This window comes from Magallana gigas, chromosome 9, assembly GCF_963853765.1.
Source record: "Magallana gigas chromosome 9, xbMagGiga1.1, whole genome shotgun sequence".
Classification (NCBI taxonomy): domain Eukaryota; kingdom Metazoa; phylum Mollusca; class Bivalvia; order Ostreida; family Ostreidae; genus Magallana; species Magallana gigas.
In genome coordinates, this window is record NC_088861.1 from 12,549,228 (window position 1) to 12,571,827 (window position 22,600).

General features: G+C 33.5%; 2 protein-coding genes across 2 annotated transcripts; one reads left to right on the forward strand and one right to left on the reverse strand.

Annotated features, from left to right (window-relative positions):
* The first annotated feature begins 146 nt into the window (after window positions 1–146).
* LOC105339540 (uncharacterized) lies at window positions 147–8,988 on the forward strand. Its single transcript, XM_066071320.1, has 12 exons — window positions 147–571; window positions 1,314–1,473; window positions 1,935–2,105; window positions 2,606–2,697; window positions 3,104–3,330; window positions 4,098–4,360; window positions 4,968–5,193; window positions 5,692–5,781; window positions 6,347–6,555; window positions 7,237–7,437; window positions 7,728–7,902; window positions 8,482–8,988. The coding sequence occupies exons 1-12, from the start codon at window positions 255–257 to the stop codon at window positions 8,595–8,597; spliced, it is 2,247 nt and encodes a 748-aa protein (XP_065927392.1). The 5' UTR covers window positions 147–254; the 3' UTR covers window positions 8,598–8,988.
* Window positions 8,989–12,000: 3,012 nt separating this feature from the next.
* LOC105332500 (sodium/potassium-transporting ATPase subunit beta) lies at window positions 12,001–22,375 on the reverse strand. Its single transcript, XM_034476028.2, has 5 exons — window positions 21,996–22,375; window positions 16,937–17,044; window positions 16,340–16,515; window positions 15,784–15,888; window positions 12,001–14,717 (listed from the first exon to the last, which is right to left on the reverse strand). The coding sequence occupies exons 1-5, from the start codon at window positions 22,297–22,299 to the stop codon at window positions 14,412–14,414; spliced, it is 999 nt and encodes a 332-aa protein (XP_034331919.2). The 5' UTR covers window positions 22,300–22,375; the 3' UTR covers window positions 12,001–14,411.
* Between the last annotated feature and the right edge of the window lie 225 nt (window positions 22,376–22,600).

Below are 22,600 nucleotides of genomic sequence, written 5' to 3' on the forward strand. Positions count from 1 at the left end.
ATTTCATAGCTCCAATGATATATAAAATGTTCAAATAATTATAGAATATTGTGATAAGTTAAAAGATATTAACATTTAATTTCATCTCCATCCCGGCGAAAAGCATTCATTCCGTTAAATTTTACGTTTACTGTCTAAAACCGACATCCTGTTGTCACGTGCGGCTTTTTCCTAAATTTCACCTTTTCAACATAACTTTGTTGCTATTGTAATCTATTTATTGTTTTCAGATCATACATGTACCTGTTACGAACATGTTAACAGATAAAGTGTGTGTCGTATGCATCTATTTATTCGCGTTGACACCGTTGGCCAGCTCTAATTTTCCATTCCAAAATGTTTCCTTGTCGTGGTCCGAGAGGGTTGATGATTTGGTTGGGAGGTTGACTCTAGATCAGATTGTGCAGCAACTCGCGCGTGGAGGTGCCGGATTGAATGGGGGACCTGCGCCTGCTATCGAGAACCTAGGCATAGGGCCTTACCAGTGGAATACGGAATGCTTGAGAGGAGACGTGGAAGCAGGGAATGCCACATCGTTCCCCCAGGCGATTGGACTTGCAGCAGCATTTAGGTATAGTTTGCAGCAGAAGTATAAAATAAAGAGTTGCTATTTTGGGTGTTGTGTTGCCATGCACTAGATAAAGCTCTGGCATTAAATTTGTCAAGTCTAAATGCTAACTGAAATCCTTATTTTACGCGATTACTTAATTACTTAATTCCGCGATTCAACGGATTTCCATCAAATCCCGAGAACATAAAATTGCGAATGCCGAAATTTTACGCGATTACTTAATTCCGCAATTCAACGGATTTCCATCAAATCCCGAGAACATAAAATTGCGAATGCCGAAATTTTATCATAGTTTCATGTAGTTTATATATGTCGAAAAATTAAAAGCGAGACTTTAAACTTCGCAAGACAGGCTTTTCGTGATTTTACGCGGATATTAATTCCTCGCATTTAAATAGGAATATACAGTAACTGAACATTATTATGCTGAATGGCATGATGTACAGTATGCTCTGAAGCCACATCATTTTAGATGTAATTACATTACAATCTCCTAGGCTTATAAGTTAATTCAATGGCAATATGTCAGACTATGATGCATGAGCGCAAATCTGGTAGGTACAGATTGCATGTAATCTAATTCTTTGTTTTGTTATATAATTCAGTTGAAGTAAAGTTTGAAAATGAAAACAAAATTAGAAAGTTTGCCCTCATAGTTGTGTAAAATTATTGAAAATTGGAAACATGCAAGCTATTGTGCCAGTCCACTTTAAAAATTACAGTGTTTCCTCTCCTTTGACAGTAAAGATCTGATCTTCAATGTCTCCAAAGCTGCTGCCACAGAAGTCAGAGCCAAGCACAATGATTTTGTGAAGCGAGGGATCTTCACAGACCACACAGGACTCAGCTGTTTTAGCCCTGTTGTCAACATCATGAGACACCCACTCTGGGGCAGAAATCAGGTGATACCATGTTGTTTTACTTACGGGGCATACTAACCATCTTGGTTGGTTTTTTTAATTATAAAGTGGAGTATAATCTCTTTATTGATTTTTTTGCAATGCATGATGAAAGAACACACACAAGTTTGTATTACTGTAAAAGTGTTAATTTATGCATGTGGGAAATTTACACTAGTTACACAGTAAGCTTAAAATTGACAAAAATACCCATGGGCATATAGTAAAAAAAATTAAAAACTTTAGAGAGGTAGCTCAAGCAGCCACATATTTTAATATATGCCACATATTGTTTGACTGCAGAAAACCACCAGCATAAATAAACACTTTTACAGTAAATTTGTATCTGAATATACCAATAATTTGGTATTTGCTAATTGCCATCCACAGGAAGAAATATTTTAACTTTGAAATGAAACCCTCAATATCTAAATGTATGTACTAATATTTCCTCCTCCTTCTAGGAAACCTATGGGGAAGACCCCTACCTGTCTGGGACCTATGCCAGCTACTTTGTTCAGGGACTGCAGGGGGACCACGACAGATACATACAGGCCAACGCCGGGTGTAAACACTTCGATGCCCATGGCGGCCCAGAGGATATCCCTGAGTCCAGAATGGGATTTGATGCCAAGGTAAATCAGTGGTTTGTTTGTGTGTATATGTGTGTTTTGTTTTTTTTAATTTAAAAGATATTTTAATGGTACATATTTAATACTAAGTCTAAAGAGTTTGTCAAAGGTATTTAAAAAAAATTAGATCATTATTTGATAATAAAAAACTCATTGTAATACTGTTGTTGTCTATATGGCAATGTATGTAATGTGTATGCCAATAAACTACTTCTACTACGTAAAGTTAATTGGGTTATTATATAAAGATATAAAGTAAGGTGGTATTTTTATGGATTATCTGCATATTTTTTGACATAAAAGATGACATCACAGAGTTTAAATAACCAAAGAAGATAAAAGGAAATGCTCAGTTCTAAAGTTTCATTAACATAGATTGAAGTACTAGTACATGTATATGCAGTAAAGTCTGCATTATTAGAGAATACAAACTTAAGGTCAGATTGTGTTGATTATAAAGTTTATACCAGTGAATATGAATTTTCCCTTTATTTGCCCTCCAGGTGTCCATGAGAGATTTGAGGCTGACTTTTCTACCAGCATTCCAGAAATGTGTCCAAGCAGGGGCGTACAGTCTCATGTGTAGCTACAACAGGTCTGTTCTATTCCAACGGTACATGTTACACATGTCTTACACATGTTGAATCTGTTTATGTCTTAATGAATTCTCTGTGGAAAAAAAAACTTATATAAACATCAGTTTTCATAAAGTTGAGAGGGGTTAAAAATGCATAGAAAACAATACACTACATTCAGATAATCATGCCATCTGCCAAAGGGCAATTTATCCACTCGGCTATTCAGATGAGAAGTGGCGTGGACAGTTATCATTCAGTGTTGCTGGGCAGAGAGAAAGAGAGAGAGAGAGAGGGGGGGGGGGGGGGGGGGGGTTGTGCTTCGTGAATCAGATGTTGATTTAAGATCAAATGAAATGTTATGAATCAATTAACAGCCATAACACAAATGTTGCAAGATCTCCATTGTGGTTTTTTTTAATTAAGTATAAATGGAGTACCGGCCTGCAGCAATGAGCTCCTAATGATGGACATATTGAGGGGGGAGTGGAACTTCACCGGTTACGTGGTCAGTGACGAGGGGGCCATAGAGAACCAGATCAGCTTCCACCACTACTACAACAACTCGGAGGATGCAGCGGCAGGGTCCGTCAATGCCGGCTGTAACCTGGAGCTGTCAGGAAACCTGACCGAGCCCGTGTTCATGAAAATTGGTAATTCAATTACACAGACATATTGGTTTCATAATTATTCATTGGGCATCAATTTAAAAGTGGATTTCATTGCGGAGGAAAATTGGTATTTTAAGTACACACACTGTGGTTTTGTCAATGTTCCTTGGCATCCATTTTTGTGAATTTGGTAAAATTCACAGATTTTAGGATACATAAATTGGTGGACAATTGTCATAACAATGTCATATGAAGGCATTGATATCTTATATCTTATGACAAGGAGCTTTTGATTTTGTTTGAAATTCAAGAAAAACTTTGTTTGGTGTTCAACAAATTTTGATGAAACCTGGCGTTTTAAATACACACACTGCTTTTTCATCATTATACTCTTTGAGCAATAATTTACCTGTAGGTGGATTTCATAGCAGAGCCCAGCCATGAAATCAAATGTTCATGGAAGTTCGATAACTTGAAATAGTTTATGTTGGTATTTTAAGTTAATGCTAAGGTGTATGTTAAGTTTCTCTAAAGTTTATTTATCTGCATGATGAACAAGAAATCTGAAAAAACAATTTACATGTAGCTTAGTTTAAGTTATTAATTTGTCATTTATACTCTTTATCCTTTAGTCAAGATAGCTTTGCTTCTTACAAAGAAGGGAAATGCTCCATGGCATTTAAGAAAAATCCTACAGAAAATGAAATTGACAAAAAATTAGGAAATTTTTAAAAAGACATTCATGTAGATTTTTACTTCCATAGAACAATGTTTAAATCTCTTGAATCACTGAAGTTTTTTTTTTAAAGGTGATGCTGTAAAGAGTGGAAAACTTGAGGAATCAGTCGTGCGTAACCGGGTTAAACCCTTATTTTATACCAGAATGAGGTTGGGAGAATTTGATCCTCCAGAGATGAATCCCTATTCATCTGTTAATCTGTCCGTTATCCAAAGTGAAGAGCACAGAAACCTTTCTCTCACAGCAGCAGCCAAGTCTCTTGTCCTTTTGAAGCGGCCATCAAAGTTTAGTAGAAGACATCTGATTGGTGGATTTCCCACGGAGAGAATGTCGGTTTGTATTTGAAGAATATTTAACACTGGACAGGTACTGCAAGCAATTATTAGAATGAATCAAGTGTATTAAATTAATGTTTATCAATCATATGTCTGTCCACGTAACCAACATTTTTAACTTTGTTTGCAACATATAGTATAATTCAGTTAACTATTAAGTTGCATTTTAACAAGACATTGTGTTTCAATATTTTATGTAAGGTATATGTTCTGTTATACACCATTCAACTTTCGATTGAGGCAATGGGAGGGGAGTGGAGGTAATACATGTAGCATGTTACATATTTAGTTATTCGTTTTTTATGTTTTATAAGGTGAGTAAAATAATCTGAAACATTTGTATGTGCTTTAAGAGTGTTATTATTTTTGGAAATGGTTATGACAACAGTAATATATTGTATATTGTAAATATTAGGTACCAGTACATGTACATGTATCTTTATCCCATATGTATTCTACATGTAATTCATGATCACGTATAGTCTAGTGCATGTATTGGGGGGAAATTATGTATTTAGGGAAGCCCTCATTGGCTAAAAAACTCTGAAACAGAATATGCAAGTAGATTTTTATACTTTATTGTACATTAATATTTTTTCTGATAGGTTATTGGTCCAATGGCAAACAACACAGACCAACTGTTTGGGGATTATTCCCCCACAACGGACCCCAGGTTTGTGAAGACCCCCCTAAAGGGCCTCACTGAACTGAACTTCTCAATGAACTATGCAGCAGGTTGCGTAGATGGCACCAGGTGTTTGAATTACTCACAGGACGACGTAAAAACGGCCCTCGTAGGAGCTGACTTAGTGGTCGTGTGTTTGGGCACAGGTAAGAGAGAACCAGTCTAAAGCATGCACATAAACAGTTTGCTGAGTCACGTGTATATGAACACATTGTCCAAGGTAAAAGTGGTGTCTTATCATCTCTGTCAAGTAAACATATTTTTTTTCAATAGAAGAAAGCAGGTATTCTATAGATTTCTATTTAAACGTAAGGAATTCATGTAAAATTGTGAGAAGCACCCTTCGCAGAATTTGAAATATTAAGTCAAAATATTTTGAGTCAGACTAAATGCATTTCTTGAGACTTTTAACTGGTCAATCTAAAATTCTTGTGAAGCTAACGTGTTTATATTATCGTTAGTTTTTTTTTTTAATTATTTCTTACAAATAGATAATAAATTAAATGTTAAAACCAATATACATGTAAATTCTTGCAAAAAAAAGAAATATGTTCTATAACAAAATTATACATGTGAGAAAATCAACCCCTCTTTATACTTACCAGCTGTAACTGTTCAGTTTTTGTTGTTGTTGTTTATTGCAGGCAAAGACTTGGAGAGTGAAAATGTGGACCGTAAGGACATGATGTTACCAGGGAAACAGATGCAGCTTCTCCAGGATGTTGTATCAATGAGTAAGTCATGTCTCCATAGCAACAGTTCATCATTACATGTACTTGTGTTATCAACTAGTACATGTACATGAAGTGTTGCTTGCACTTTTTGTTAGCGGTACTTGATATGGAGTATACAATGACATAAAGATGTTTACCATACTTAAACAACTATCATCAAAATCGCAAAGTATAAAACATCATTTAGCATTACTTAACGCAGATTGAGTAAAATACATGTATTTGTCCTATAAAAAAATCATAGGATAATAAACTTTGGAAAAGATATTTTGTGACTGGACAAGTAATCAATCTTGTGGTTTTTGCACAACCATATTAACTAATTAATTACTTCTTTTGTATATAGGCCAAAAAAAACATAGTTTGAACTATAACTAATATAATGATGTCATACATGTATAAAACATATGTATTTGGAATCCTGCAAAAGATTAAACTCAGGTTTTGAAATTTCATGTAATGCATTGAACCCTGGTAAAAACATCACAGTATCCAATTATAATTAAAACCAGTAACATTTCTAAAGATAGCTGAATAAATAAAAATATTATTTTGTCTTATACAGCCAACAAGGCGGTCTACCTGCTAGTGTTTTCGGCGGGGCCAGTCAACATCACCTGGGCTCAGGAAAGCGAGCGTGTGCTGATCATCCTCCAGTGCTTCTACCCCGCCCAGTCAGCGGGGGATGCCATCACACAGGCGCTGATCATGAGGGACGGGCGGTTCAACCCCGCAGGAAGGCTTCCCTACACCTGGTACAGGTATACTGAACAGGTAACCACTAACAAGATTATTATATATGTCAGTCTTTATCATTTATTTATCTATTGCTTACTCATTAAACCAGTTAATTAAAAGACAATGGGATCGAGATAAATTAAACTTGATCGAAAATTTGTTTGTATTTTTAAAATAAATATCCTCTAAATCAATTTGGCCAGAAAAGCTGAAAATAGGGTGGAAGCATCCTCAGGTAGTGTGGATTAAAATTTGATCAAATCATGATCCTCGTGGGTAAGGTGAGGTCACAATGTGGGAGGGGGGAAGTTGAATTTTTAACCGGGTTTTCCAACAGAAAAATCCGGTTATTAAAATGGTGAAAATGGCGGGCGGGCGGGTAGGTGGGCAGGCGGCTGCCAAAAGGGTACCCTCATTGTACAGATAACTCCTCCTACAGTTTTCAAGATCGGAAGTTGTTCTTTTGCAGATATCAGAGGTGTGCATATTACTAGAATTTTGATTTCTGAGAATTTATGAAAAAATTGCCAGCTTTTGAACTTAGTCATTTTTGGCAAAATATTGCATATAGGGTACCCTCATTGTACGGATAACTCCTCCTAACATGTAGTACAATGTATACATGTATATTAAACTTTATATTGTGCATTTATATATGGTTGATTAGACATGTGTAAGATAATTCAATTATACTGTACGTGATTCATTTGTCAACAGATTCCAGAGATGACTGACTACTCAATGGCCAAAAAGACCTACCGCTACTTCACCGGGGTCCCCCTGTACCCGTTTGGCTACGGTCTTTCCTACTCCACGTTTGTCTTCAGTAAGCTGTACTTCCTCCCCAAGGTCAATGCTGGGGACCCCAATGTCGTACAGGTCCGAGTCTTCAACGAGGGGCCCTTTGATGGAGATGAGGTGATAATCTGATGGATGATCTTGTAATGAAAATCTGGATCCCATCTCATATTTACTTGCAATCTTGTGGTTGATAGTTTTTTGTGATCAAAAATAAAAAATAAATTTTTTTTAATCAGAAGACTGCTTTTTACAAAAAGGAAACAAGATTTTAATGAAGGCTTATTACTTTATTCAAGTTGTGAGTCTCATGAAAAGTTTTCAAACATTCTTGAAATGCATGCACTGATATGAATAAAAAAGTTGTTCATTTCATTAGATGAGCTTCTTATATGTATTCAATTTTGTAGGTGCTGCAAGTCTACATAAAATGGATGTCAACCAAAGAGAGGATGCCGCGAGTCCAGCTGGTGGCGTTCGAGCGAGTCTTCATAAAGAGCCAGCAGTATGTGGATATAAGCACCGCAATCACACCGCAGAGTATGGCGATATGGAAGGACGGCATTGGATTTGTCATTGAACCAGGTACGTCATAAATGTGACAGAATTTAGTGCATTTCAAACAATTTTTGTAACAGTCTCTTGTTATTAAATAAAAGGTACAATGAATGTCAGAGAGTGTTTAGATACTACTCTATAAAATTTATATAAAGTGTAATGTCAGATTTTTTATGTCAAAATTAATTTAGAATTCACAGTAGTTTTGAATTTAGTAGTGAAAAGTATTACTGTAGATTCCTAATTATATGCGAGAAATTAATTTCCGGGTAAAATCGAGAGAGGCAACCCTTACAGATTTTAGAATCTCACTTTTATTTTACAGACAGTTTTGAGCCGTAGGAAAGTACAACAAATGAATGATGATTGCGATTTTATATTCTTGCGATTTGATAAAAAAAACAGTGGAATCGTGGAATTAAGTACTCACTTAAAATAAGGAATTTACAGTAAATCAAACTGTGAATGTAGTGAAAATGAAATCTATAATGCTTTGACATATTTACTTGATATAAAGTAACAAAAATGTAGGTAGTAATCTATGAATTAACACTTGAATTGATAATTTACATGTACAAGTTGTAATGCTGCTCTTGATACTTGCAGGCTTTATCCAATTCTACGCAGGAGGTCAACAGCCAGACCAAAAGGTCACCGTTCCGTCCAATATCTTACAAGGGCAGTTTGAAATTGTTGGCAAGCAAATTCTGTCTCCACACTGAATTGATCTACTTAATTGATTATATCATATTATGATGCATTTACCTGTACCTAGGCAAGAGTTGTGCAAAAATTTGCAATTTTATTCCTTTTTTTTCAATCTATGCAGGGTGGTGTACCTGTAGATGTTTGAAACTGTTAAATCTGGTAAAATGAGATGCCACTCATACTATTGTTAGTTATAAAGATGTGACATGAAATAGGTGAAAATAAATGCCCAATTACAAAATATTCGATTTTTCACAATGTACATGTAGTACTACTTGTATATACTTTTGTATTGTATGTGGGATCTAACTGTGATATGCTTGTAAATTAACATTCCAAACAAGTTTATTGAATGTGCCATATTGTGACATTATGTGCAATATTTTTTTTTTAACAATGCTACTTTGGGCATTCTTAAGAGAAGCATAGCAGAATGTCACCACTTAAAACAATTATGGTTGTTTAAATAATATTTCTTTTCATTTTGAATTCCTTTAACAAAAAATGTGAAGCGGATCAAGTTAACAGCTGTTTTTATTAAAAAGTACTTTTTTTCCTTATTTTGGATTTATCTTTTAGAACATGTCTAACCTATTATATATGTATTAAAACTGTGTTAATCTTTTTTTTTTTCAATCATTGAAATGTTCAAAATGAAAATTCTGTCTCTTGGATATTGCATTCAAGTTATAAAATACATTTTAAAGTCCTTAAAACGTGTCTGCAATATAACTGCCACCAGTTTCAAGCCATAGCCAAAATGTCTAAAATTTGAATGGGGTCTAAACCTGTGTTAGGCCAATGAAGAGCAAGCAATCTGCATTATTTCTATTTCAATAATGTGCTCAGCAAAATCATCATTTGTATTGAGGATAATGATAACAACATAATATATCAATTATCATGCTTTTACTGACAAACTTAATTTGAATCATATATCATGAAAACTATATAATTCAAGCTATCTTTTCCCTGCAAAGTATTTTTTTTTTTTTTAAATTTTAATTATACTTGTAGCTGTTTTGATACAAAATATGTGTCGTTAAGCATTTGAAAAGAAAATCAAATGTGAAGGCCAAATACCATTATTATTTCCATTTAGGTGATCTTTGCTATTAATTAGCTTACATGTATTCTTCATCAGTACATGTAATTGATAAAAAAAAAATGATATGTGATATGGTACCTGAAAGGTGCCGCATAGTACATATGCATGCATGCATCCGTGTTACCTGTAAATGTATAACCTGGTACCGGTACTTGCATTTTGAGGGATGTCGAATTGCATTACCTGTATTAATTTTGTCTTTTAATATGATATGAATTATCTAATCTATTATGAATTTAAAATGTGATTATTCATTCATTGAGTTCATAGTTATATATTGACTTATAGATGAAATTTAAGTATTGGAGATTAATTTAATTGAAAGGATTTTAATTGAGCATGTTCATTTTCACATATAATTTATTTTCATGCATTGCCAAGTTGTTTGTTATTTAATATCCTACATCAATGATACTGTACATGTGACATATGTACTTGATTATAAATTATCATGTATATTTTTTTATTTTTGATTTATTAGTCTGATTCTTGTAAAAATTGATTTTTATTTTTGCTGTGTATGTTTAACTTTCAATCAACATCTATAAATAATGTATTTTTATACGTGATTAATGAAATCCATGTTAAAATGTATAATTATCTAATATGAAGTTATACTAATAAATTTTAAAAATCAATAAAAAAAGAAGTTTTTCTTGGATAAATTCATCCCCATTAAACATGTTATTATGTTGACCAAGAGCTATGTTTGAAATGGGAATTTTATTTTTGGCTTTGTATCCCTCTTCAATTTGGATTCACAGACTGGCGTCTCTTCAGTTGAAATTTATTTTTATCGAGATACAAACGAATCAAAGTTGCAATGGCTTAAACTGTAAATGTATTTCCTACGGCTGTGTATTCTTTTTAGCTTTTTGGCAGAAAGCAGCTTCGGATAAATCAAGTACATTGTACATTGCCAAATGCTATAATGTACGTATAAATAAATCAATTCACAAATACTCTAAAATCAATGCTAACTTATTGAAAATCCAAGATCCGCGAAATACTGAACACGCTAAATATAATATGTTTACAGTAACCTGTGCCAATTGAATGCAGGCAATTGCTTGAATTAATCTTTTTTTTTTACTGTATTAAACAAGTGAGTATAATTTCCACAGAAAAATTTTACAGTGGAGCCTCAGTTATCCGGACGCTTTGGTTCCCAAGTCCAATCGTCCGGATAGGTGAAGCGTCCTGATATCTGAAATGTGTCTATTGTTGTCATGAATGATAATGTATTTGTATACAATGGCTCCCAGTGTTGATACTGGGTTTTATTTGCCTTTCATTCCATATAGCAACACATGCTAGAGTTGTCTGACGATATGAACATTTTTAGATATAAAGAACTCTGCTTTATTTTATTATTTTGTCATGAAATATTAACCGGACAATAATGATAACCGAATCTAGCTAAATTCTTTGTGTCCAATTGTGATATGTGTGTGATACACTGTTGTCTGCAATTTTCCATGAAAGTGATTTGGGAAGTCAGTGTGTTTATACAAGCTACTCATGAGGATCTAGCACGTATAAAATTAAGGTGTGAAACTTAATTGACAGGGGTAATCTTTTGTACTGAGTAGGATATAATCATATTTTACCGTCCGGTTAAATGAAGCAGAATTAGTAGTAAATCAGTATTTTGTGGTATAAACAGACCGTCCGGATCCGGAACGCGGAATTCCGGATAAATGAGACAAAATAACGTATCAAAAAATCTGTTCCCAAATAAAATCGTCCGTAAACTGAACCGTCCGGTTATCTGGCGTCCGGATATCTGAGGCCCCACTGTATTTACTATAAGCGTTAATTTATTTCATTTGATGCAAGTAGGATTATATGTCTTGATGAAACATATATTGTAGCTATCTATTGAAATCAATGCTGGTTACATACATGTAGTGGGATTATATGATACATGTAGTGGGATTATGATACATGTAGTGAGATTAGGATACATGTAGTGGGATTAAGATACATGAAGCTGGTTGTTTAAATTTTAGTTTATAAGGGCCCCACTCTGCAGGGGCCCTATAGTGGTCACTTAGTCCATCTGTTCATCCAACATCACTTGTTCACAGCATATTCTCTCTCCAATTAGCCCAGACTGGCTGATACTAGTTCCTTTGAGTAAAGGGTGAGCATTGAACAACTTTCCGGGAGGTTAGGGTAAGGTCAAATTGGAACTAATGTTGGCAGAATCCTTAGAGACAGTCACCATCTCAATTATGTCAAGTTGAAAAGAGCTAGTATTTATATTAAAGTGGGGTTTATGAGGTAAATACTCAATAAAGAAATAATAATTTTAATAACTTTATTGACAATAAATGTGAATAACAAATAAAAAGGAAAAAAATCACATTAATAACAGATCATTGCCGCAAAGAATAGAATAAACCAACTTTTATTTGAATGCCCGAAATTTTCGAGAGGTTCGAGAGTGCCTTATTGCTATAAATATATCTAGCCGCGAACACGTTTTTGTCATAAGGCTGTGAATAAGTCCTGTTGTCAACCAATTTATCCCTGTAAATCACGAAATATAGTCGCAGCAAATAAAAGTTCGTTTACAATAGCATTGTAAAAATAAAACAAAATACATGTACCGGTTATCTAGCTTGAATTTCAAATTGAACCCCCCCCCTCTCCAATCCCCCGAAAAATACATGAACTATAAGTACCGGTAGATGAAATAGCAAAAGAAATGTTAAGTTTGTTGATTAAAACAGTTACTTTTCAATAATAAGCAGAATGTAAACTTCGAACCAAATATTTTCTGAAAAATTAGATACCCCACATTGAACAAGTACAAATTCTTTACAAGTAACAAACTATTGTAAAAGCTATTTATAACAACCTTTAAAAATGCTTGAAGTTCTTCTGGAATGCACATAAAAAATTTAAATGCAAATGATTCAAATGAAAGATACAAATATATGATATGAAGAAAATAAAATGCCAATTAAGATAATAACCAGTATCTAAGGTAAAGAAAACAGTTTTTTTTAACAACCAAAACAATGTAAAACATGTATGTTTTCACGCAATACAACAATGAATAGAAAAAGAACTAAAATCAGACCATGTGGTTTTGAATCAGTGCAATATTTTCAAAAACTTAGAGAAAGAGAAAGAATGTTTTTCTTTTGCAAAAAAACATGTTTACTGTTTGTAAAAATACTGAAATGGGATATTAAAAGGCACCTGCATTCATTACAAGAATTTTATAATTATTATACATGTAATCTCAGACAAAAATAGAATATGGTGATGAAAAAATGTATGCATGTATTGCTCTAAATATACATCTTTTTTTATATGCTTATATTCTGACATAATATTTTATAATTATGATACAGAAATACAAATAATATAAAAAATACATAGAATTCTTCAAAAATAGTTTCCATAGAATATATCTATAAAGATAAATTGGAATGATATGAGTGGAAAAAGAAATTAATAGACATCAATGAAAAAAAAAACCCACATATGAATGAACATGTATAATGCTAAGCTCATCTGTTCTGACACTAATTAAAAGTCAGAGTAATTGAAAAATTTGTAGGAATGCAGAAATATACATGTTATTTAGAAAAAGTACATTTACTTGTAAAATTAAGCAATATACATGATTTAACTCTACTTAAAAAAACCATTACTGTGTGAAATATATGCACATGTACTTCTGGAAGAGTATGAATTGGCCATTTTGAGATAATCAAAGTATCGGTATGTCACAAATTAAGATATTCCATATCTTCTTAAATTTTGTAATTCTATCTCATCATTTTTCTTTGATATTGGTGTGACGATAAATTAAGATTTGAGAACTTCATACTCTCATTGAAATAGTGTTCAGAAATTTCTTTTAACAATAAATCCTGTCCCCATGAACAAGATGATCTTTCTAAGACTTTTTTTTTTTCTAAAAAGTTGAATCACTTTCCATTTAGAGCCAAACATTCCTGCTTTAATTAACTGATTGAAACAATTCAACTTTCAGCTAGTGACTAAAACACAAAAAGTCTATACATAGATAGTGAACACGTTCATATACATGTATGTGTATTAAATACAAAAATATCACTCCTGCACAAGTATTTTGGATTTGCATTGATAAACATTCAAACGTGTTCCAATAAAACATTTAATAATGACATTTGTAATATACATGTGTACAATGCTAATTTCTTCATCAAATGTGTGCAAATGTGGAAATTAAAATAAATACACTACATATACATAAAATCAAGGTGTCATTCATTGTTTACATTTTAAATACCATAATTAAAATTTCAAAATATAGTTTCAGATAATAGGTGGAAATGGGTTGCTGGCTAGGCATCAAACAGACTTTGTTTCTTTATTTGAAGAGGTAATCAATGATAATCTACAGTTTTTTCAATCATTTAACTTTGCTTGGATTTCACGTGACTTTTTTGTAAACAGTTCTTAAACTTAATTACCCTCTTAAATAAAATAAATTAATTTCATTGAAAAAAAGGGACTCTTATAAAATCTTTAATGAACATTGTCTTGGAAGAAACATCCATATAAGCATTTAACGTCTCTAAAATATCTAAATACTAGGCTAATAACCCTTAAAATTGTGACAAATGCTAGATTTTAACACAGAAATCAAATATCCTCACTTATCCGTTGAAGAAAACAAAACAAAAAACCCTCGTAACATTTCATTAGTCCTTATCTACTTTGTTATTAAGAACCTGAACCTGGCGGTATAAATATCTGACTCCTCTGGGTTCTCTCCGAACTCTGGATTGGCCACCCAGGCCACACACTTGATACTGATGGGGTGATTGGTCATTAGCGTGTTGAACTGGACCATGACGGATGGGGGGATGTATTTGTCAGGGTTTCTCTGAGGGAAGAAGGTCAGATTGAAGCCCTTCCCAGGGAAGTTCTGTATGGGTTTCTCCTTCATCACCGTGTGGTCGGCCAACACGGGGGTGTACCACTGGTCTGAGCCGATGTACTTCCTGTCATCCTCCGTCTGAAAAAAAAAAGAGAGACAATTTTTTAATAAATGAACCAATTTTGTGCATTCCTCATACTGTGGAATCATTTAAATTCGTGGGGGCCAATTTTCGTGGATTGTTGGTTTTTTGCTTATTCGTGGGGATGAATTCGTGGGGGCCAATTTTCGTGGATTGTTGGTTTTTTGCTTATTCGTGGGGATGTAATTTCGTGGATGTGTTAGTTTTCAGTTTTAATAACTCTCACAAAACTTGTTTTCGTGGAGGACGTAAATTCGTGGGGGAGGGCAACCCACAAAAACCACGAAAAATTGGCCACCATGAATTCTAATGTGGCTGTTTTTAGACTACAGTAAAACTCGATTATAGCAAAGTCCTAGGGACCAATGGAACTTCTTCATTATATCCGTAATTTGTTATATCTGTATAACGAATTCGTAATAATATCTATGGCAAATTCATTATATACATGTTTTCCTTAACCGACTATAATTTTTGCTAATTGAGGCTTAAAATAAAAATCAGTACTTTGATACATTTAATAATCGGATTGTGAATTGAAAAAAATTATATGAAAATAAATTCATTCAGACGATTTTGTTAAATGGTAGTACAAACTTTTTTAAACTGTAAAAAAATTCGTTATAAAGGTGCTTAATTTCATTATTATTCACCTGTACGGGACTCAAAATCAGTTCCCTATATCCATAAAATCATTATATTCGAATTCATTATAACCATAAAATTGTGCAAAGATTTGTTAAGAATTTTACTGGGGACTAAAAAAAACCTTCGATATATCCAAGAAATCGCTATATCCATATTCGTACTAAACGAGTTTTACTGTACCAGTATATGAAAATTTTCTTAACTAAATTATAGCTGAAAATCATTCAAAATTACATTTTCTTCTCTCCTTTCTAATATGTACCATAAAAACTGCAATAACAGTAAATAATAAAATATCTGCATACTGCCTTTAACGGTACACTAAATAAAATTTGAAAATTTGGCAAGAGTAACTTAAGTTTTTTTTTTGGGGGGGGGGGAGGGGGGCTGAACTGTATTTGTTGCAATCCTTACCTCTCCATCACAGGTCAGCCCAATATGGTATGGTGACCATGTATCGTTTAACATTTTCCCAACTTTTGAATTGTTGGGAAAGTTTTCTGGTACATCATCTGGTCTCTGGAAGAAAAAAAGAGGTTTTTAAAAGCTTAGATCCGATAAGATTCAAGACTCACTGACTCCTTTGTGTGATATGGCAAATATGAACTACAGTGAAGAATATTAATACATGTAATGCGAAACAGAAAAAATTACTGTGTACACGCAATTTTTGGGGGGAAAATTGCTTTTTTAAATCTGTAATTTTCTTATCATGATAATGGAGGGGGTGTTACAAATGTATTTTGTTATCATGTTAATGGAGGGGGTAACGTTACAAATGTATTTTGGAATCTTCATGATTATAGCAGTTGACTTACTTGTAATATTACTGAAGTAAGAATATTTTTCATACAATGAAAAATCAAAGCCCTACTTAATAGGCCATAATGATGTTTTACTGTAGATAATATACCCAATCTGAAAAACTTTCTACGGAAGAACATGAAGAAGAGTGGGGTCAAATTTGTACCAGTTTCAATGTGAGCAGCACACAGGGCCTGCCCTGTAGGTATCCGTAGTGGTTGAGGTGTGTGCACTCCTCCCCGAACGTGGCCATCTTCTGAACGCACACCTTGCCATCTGGGACTTCCTCTCCGTTCTTACACTCCATGTAAGGGTCCTTGTCGTAGGAGTAAGTATTGTACACTGTAAGCAAAGGCAGACATGCTGAATAGATGAGATGGTTTTATGAAAGAGGATTTTGAAATTTAAATGCACCGGTAATGCAGGTGTACAGGGGACTTGTTTACTGTAGAATTATGCAAAAGCCCAAGAATAATTAATCAATCATATAAAGTGTTTTTTTTAACAATCTTAAGAGTGAATTTTGAAGTTTGATGGATTAGTTGCAAGATTGGTCCATGCAATAGCCATGTATTTTATGTTTGCTAGGGATATGAATATGTAAAAAAAATATTCATGGATTTACAATAGCTTGAATTAAATGAACAAAATTAGTGGAGAAACTGCAGCCACATGAAGATGCTCAAATTTGACCACAAATGTGGACTCTCAGCACTTGACAGGTGTAATTAGTCCATGCAATAATTAATTAATTAATTAATACCATGCATGTGGAAGTCCAAGTTATTCAAGTAGGGGTTCATGGAGGCCTGGTTTTGTGGACTGAAGGAGAGCAGTGGACTGTTGTCAACTTCTGGTTGAAAGAAAAGGCCTGGTAACAGAGAAACAAGAACCAAACATTAATTACGGTACAAATTAAAACACTTCATATATATATGGTAGTACATTCCATATACCCAAAAAAAAAAGAGATTTTAAATTGATTCCATGTGATGATAACTGGAAATTAAGGGGTTTTCAACACCCTGTACATGTAACTATAACTTCTTATGACTGTACGTCACATTAAAATGCCAATTTCAACCAATTGTCAAACTGTTTATATCACAAAAATTCAGAGTCCATTTCTGATGAGTAGTCAGTACAGCTCCAGTCTACTGACACACAAGTTCTGAGTTCTAATACAGCAGTGACTTCTTTTTTGGTTAATAGCAATAAAGGACTATGTGCAGTATGGTCAAATATCTGCCCCCGATTTCAACCAACTTTTAAATAGTATCGTATAAGAATAAAATCTTCACAAATCATTGTATAGAGGATGCCTATAACTTTCATCTTGATTTTAATCATCATTGCTCATTCGCTGTTCATCTATGACGTTACCTAAATGACCTAATTCCGGCAAAGAACTATATATGATAAGAGTTAAATTTGGCCCCCATAATTCGTCATTTTTTAAGTGTTTCGGGAACAATAAAATGTTAACTAATTTTATTAGAAGAGTTGATATAAAATATATTTTTCATCTATTTATTTGATTTATTTGCACTCACTGGCAGTATATGACGTCAGAACCCAGTGACGCCATTTCTATAATTCAATCAAAATCAGCCAAAAATTGACATCTTTCTTATCTATTTACGAATGGAAAATATAGAGCGCATTCTGAACAAGGAAATTTTTTTTGTCACTTATTAGTCTTGGCTAGAAACATCTCTGATTAAAATATTTTATTTGTTCAAGAATGCGCTCTATGTTTTCGGAAGGAAAAACTGCTTGAAAACAAAAATGGCGGGAAAAGGTTGTCTTTACAATGTCGTATTTCTAAATTGTGGGCACTTGAACCAAAATGAATATTATGTAAACACATCGCATACATATCTGTACTAAGAAAACAAAGAATGATAGTAAAATGATGATGTTCATTTTAGGCCCTTATCATATATAGTCCTTTGCAAACAAATGGAAATATTCTCATTTTTGCTCTACATTTTGCATTCAGAAGTAGAGAGCGCAGGTCTGCTCAAGTGCGATTTTAACATATGTTTTTCTTTAGATAGTTATATACATTATACTAAACAATGGTACTTGAGCAAGCCTGTGCTCGATGTTTCCCAGTCGAAAAACAATCGACAAACACCCATATTTTGCTACAAAACATCAATTTATCAAAATAATGCAATCTTCATGAAGTCATTTATACGTTATGACGTCACTGTGGTGATAAACTTTAAAATCTTTATTTCCAATATGAATTAACTATATTTCACCTTATTTTTAAAGCTCTTTCTAAAACTTTGATTTTGGGGGCAAAAAATGCATAAAACCGCACATAGTCCTTTCTCAAAAGAAGTTGATCCCCCCTCCCCCCACAATGAAACTTTTTTTTGTCATTTTTAAGTCAAACTCATGCTTAGATACATTAACATGAATCCACATGAAATAAATTTTTCATGATTGTTAAATTGATAAACATAAACAGTACAGTACAAAATCATCAATCAACAATGAAAAGTTCAGACATGAAAATTGTAGCTCATATCGCTTTGGTATTCAAGCAAGCCCTATATGAGTCTTGTGAGAGAGACTGCACAAGGGCAAAACTTTCTGGATAAGTCAAACAACCAATGACATATCAGTGCTAAAGTGGATCTAGTGCCCTCTCAATACACACTCTGTTTTTCCTGAAGTGGCACTCCTAATGACTTAGCAGCTTCTATTCAGAATCATTTATCTGCTTAAAACATCTGATAAAACGAATGAATGGATCTCAATGATGCCTGTTCAAACGGAACAAAGGAAAACAATTGGATTATTGATCTTTTCCACTCACTTCCTCTTGCAATGGTTAGAAATATTACTTGACGCTATAAAAGTTTCACCATTGGATTGAATAATGAAATTGCCACAAAGCAGTCAAAACTGTTCACTTGGGAAAAAAAATAATTAGATTGAAGATAACACTGCTAAAAAAAAATGTTTTGAAAAATGAAACTTTGCTAGACTGTACCTACATGGGCAATTTAAATTACTACTTCAACTTGACAATAATATCAATCAAATGACAAGATTTGGTGACCTCTGAAATCACATATCCAGGAGTCTGAACAGATATGTTTCAGAGTACTGTTAAAGTTGTTATTTAGGCTTTGGAAAATTTGCACTCATTATGCGATAAGCTTAAAACCTACTTATCGATAAAATACCCCCATATATTAAAAAAATCAAAACTTGTGTGTGGTTATTAAATCACGCATCCGCGTATTTAATACCTACGCGCAGTTTGACACCAGCAAATGCGTACTTACCATCAGCGTAATTAACCACTTTTATACATTATATTTTTGAGAGTTATCAGATTTGTGGGTACAGCTGTTGTCAGGAATTAATCCATGATAACATTTTTTTTGAAAGTCTAACTCTCTCACTTGTAGCAAAAATAGGAAATCAGACACAAACTTTTCTAGGCTGTCCTGGATGTAGGACTATTTTAAAACACACATTAATTCTTAAAAAACATGCTTAAGGTGTGTGGTTTTTATTGAATTTTCAAAGTTCAAAAGCCAGGTGATGGTTTCATCTTATTTGTTTAGATTATAAACATGATTGAACCTTAATTGAATGCAAACTACACATCTTGACATTTTTGAACAGACAAGAAGTCTTAGACAACATGTACATGTGTATACAAACCACACATAGAGTACATATTATCCTATAAGAAGGCTCAGTGATGCCAATCTGTTAAATATACAGTAGGACAAAATATACAGAGCAAATTTTAAAGTTACAATCCAGTTCTTGAGTATCCAATAATAATCAATACACTGTAATCTGTACCATCACAGCCTCAAAACCTGGGAAACCTAGCTGTTAATAGCTAGTGTAAATCCAGGATTTGAAAAAGGGCTCACAAATTACTTGTTGTTGAAACAGGGGCAATTTTCTTTGCAACACCAAATATTACAAAACATCAAAAGGGGACATTTTTTTTAGTTCAAATTTTTGAAGGATAATTTTGTATTGTATCCATACAGGCTTGACGTGTTGAAGCACAAGTCCTTAAACTTTGATAGTTCTTATCAAAATATTTTAGATTTTAGATTTTACAGAGTATTAATCAAGTAACTTGAGTACAGGGATAATGTTGCAACGATTCAAAATAATTAAGTAAAGGGCTTCAATACTTGGGCTAAGTAAATACCCACAAAATCATAATTTTAGGATCAAGTTTGTGTGTGTGAGAGAGAGAGAGAGAGAGAGAGAGAGAGAGAGAGAGAGAGAGAGAGAGAGAGAGAGAGAGAGAGAGAGATCTTGATCTTGGTTTCTTTCCACACATAAAATGTCATTATATATATTTACATTTTCCAGTGTCTTTGCCTGTGATAACACAACGTATCAATTTTCAAGACAAATAATAATTTCTATGGTGGAAATCTTTCCTTATCTTATTACATAATAAATTCAACCCCCTTAATTTTTTTTTTTTTTTTTGTATTTCGATAGTATGACTGTATCTGATCATTTGACAATTGTATATCATATGGTTTACCTCTATCACCTTGTTACAATCTTTTTGATGCTATAACCATCAACTCTTTAAAGTTAGTGCAATCTATGCATCTCCCCTCCTATTATCTTTCAACTCCCCGAAAGAGAGAAACGTCAAACAAAACCAACACACGTAACTAAACTATGATCATGCAATTTAACGAGGAAAAAATCTCCATTTACTTTGATTTGTATTTTTCGGTTCAAATAATGTTTGTCTAGTCTTATCAATAGTTCCTTACATAACTGATCCTTACAACCTGCTCATTAATAGTCGGGGAAGCCCCCTTTCTTCACACATTTCATGAGGACATGAGAATTTTTGCAATTTGTCAACCAATGCAAATAATTTTCTCCCGGGAAACAGGTTATATAAGGAAAATCAATTCCTTAGGGGGCATAATCTGAATGTCATCTGCATCTAAGATTAGAAATGATGTATACAATATACGACATGATCAATAAATAGCTTAATCTCACTTTCGAAATGAATTCATACTCATGAGTCAGACTCCATTAATTAGACCTGCTTTGAATACCATTATCCCCCTCTCCATCATGCAGCATGACACATCCAGAAATCGGCACTAATGGTGTGATTCTTGCATAATTAAATTCCGTTAAGCATACAGGCTATGTATATGATAAAAAAAAAATGAAAACTAAGAGTATATTTGGGCATGTTATCATATCTGAAGTGCAAGTATAGATTTATCAAATATTACAAAATTACCATCGATATCTGGCAAAAAAGCGACATACCAGTGTTAAAGTCATGCCTGGGTATACATTTTAAATAATAATCAAAATTGTTTCCTTTAGCGTTCATGACCATCAATATCTCACAAAAGTGTTATATCAGTGACAAACTCACATCATTCATGATTGACAACATCTTTCGCTAGCCTTACAAGTTAACACTTAACTCAGTTAAGTTAACTGATGGTTATTTTGATTACTTAATTTTAGTTCAAACATGGGATTGACACTAAAAGTGAGCTCATCTAAGTTTAAAGGCCAGGATAAAGTTTTTCCTGGTGACATTGCGACACAAAAGAAGGACACTTTGTAAAAACTAATTTTTAATCAGTGATCAGGTGATTAAAACAGTAATATCATAATCCACTTAATGCCAGAAAAGGGACAGCAACTTGTGATTATATCACATCAATAGAATTAAGATTTATCTAATATTAAAAATATAAATGATTTAACAACGTGAGTTGTTAAAGAGATCAGAAAATAATCTATGATAACGTCAAGCATCTTACCATAAGGCTTTTTGTTTGAACTGTAGAGATCTTTTTCTTTCTCCGCTTCATTTCTCCCCGATGTACTGATGATGATGATAGCGATAATTAAAAGAAGAATAGCTAGACATCCTCCAATTAAAGCAACCCTGCTGAACTTTCGTTTCACTTTGAAACAAGCGATTTTAATGGTATCTTCGTGTTTGTATCTCCTGGATATTATGGAGACTCCGGGATAAACACCGGTGCCAAAGTCCTCCTGTTCATTGTCAGAATGTAGAAACGCATTTTCAGGATAAGCAACTTTGTCATACTTCGATTCCATTGTTCAAAATTTGTTCGCAAATTACCGTATCATCGATTTTCCAAGATGCGTCACCGGAAGTTGTTTACTTTCGTTCTCTTATATTAACTCGTTCAATAGATTAGTCGTGTTAGGTTTTTCAAAAAATAATAATGTACTTATATATATTAGATTTAGCCAAGTTTTATTGGTATGGAAATCATCACGGGGGTGGGGGGGGGGGGGTGTCAACAACTTTTACATACCATTTAATAGGTAGACAACCCCTCCCCCCCTAAAATATAGAGACAATTCGACAGTTTTAATAAAGATAGGCCTAATT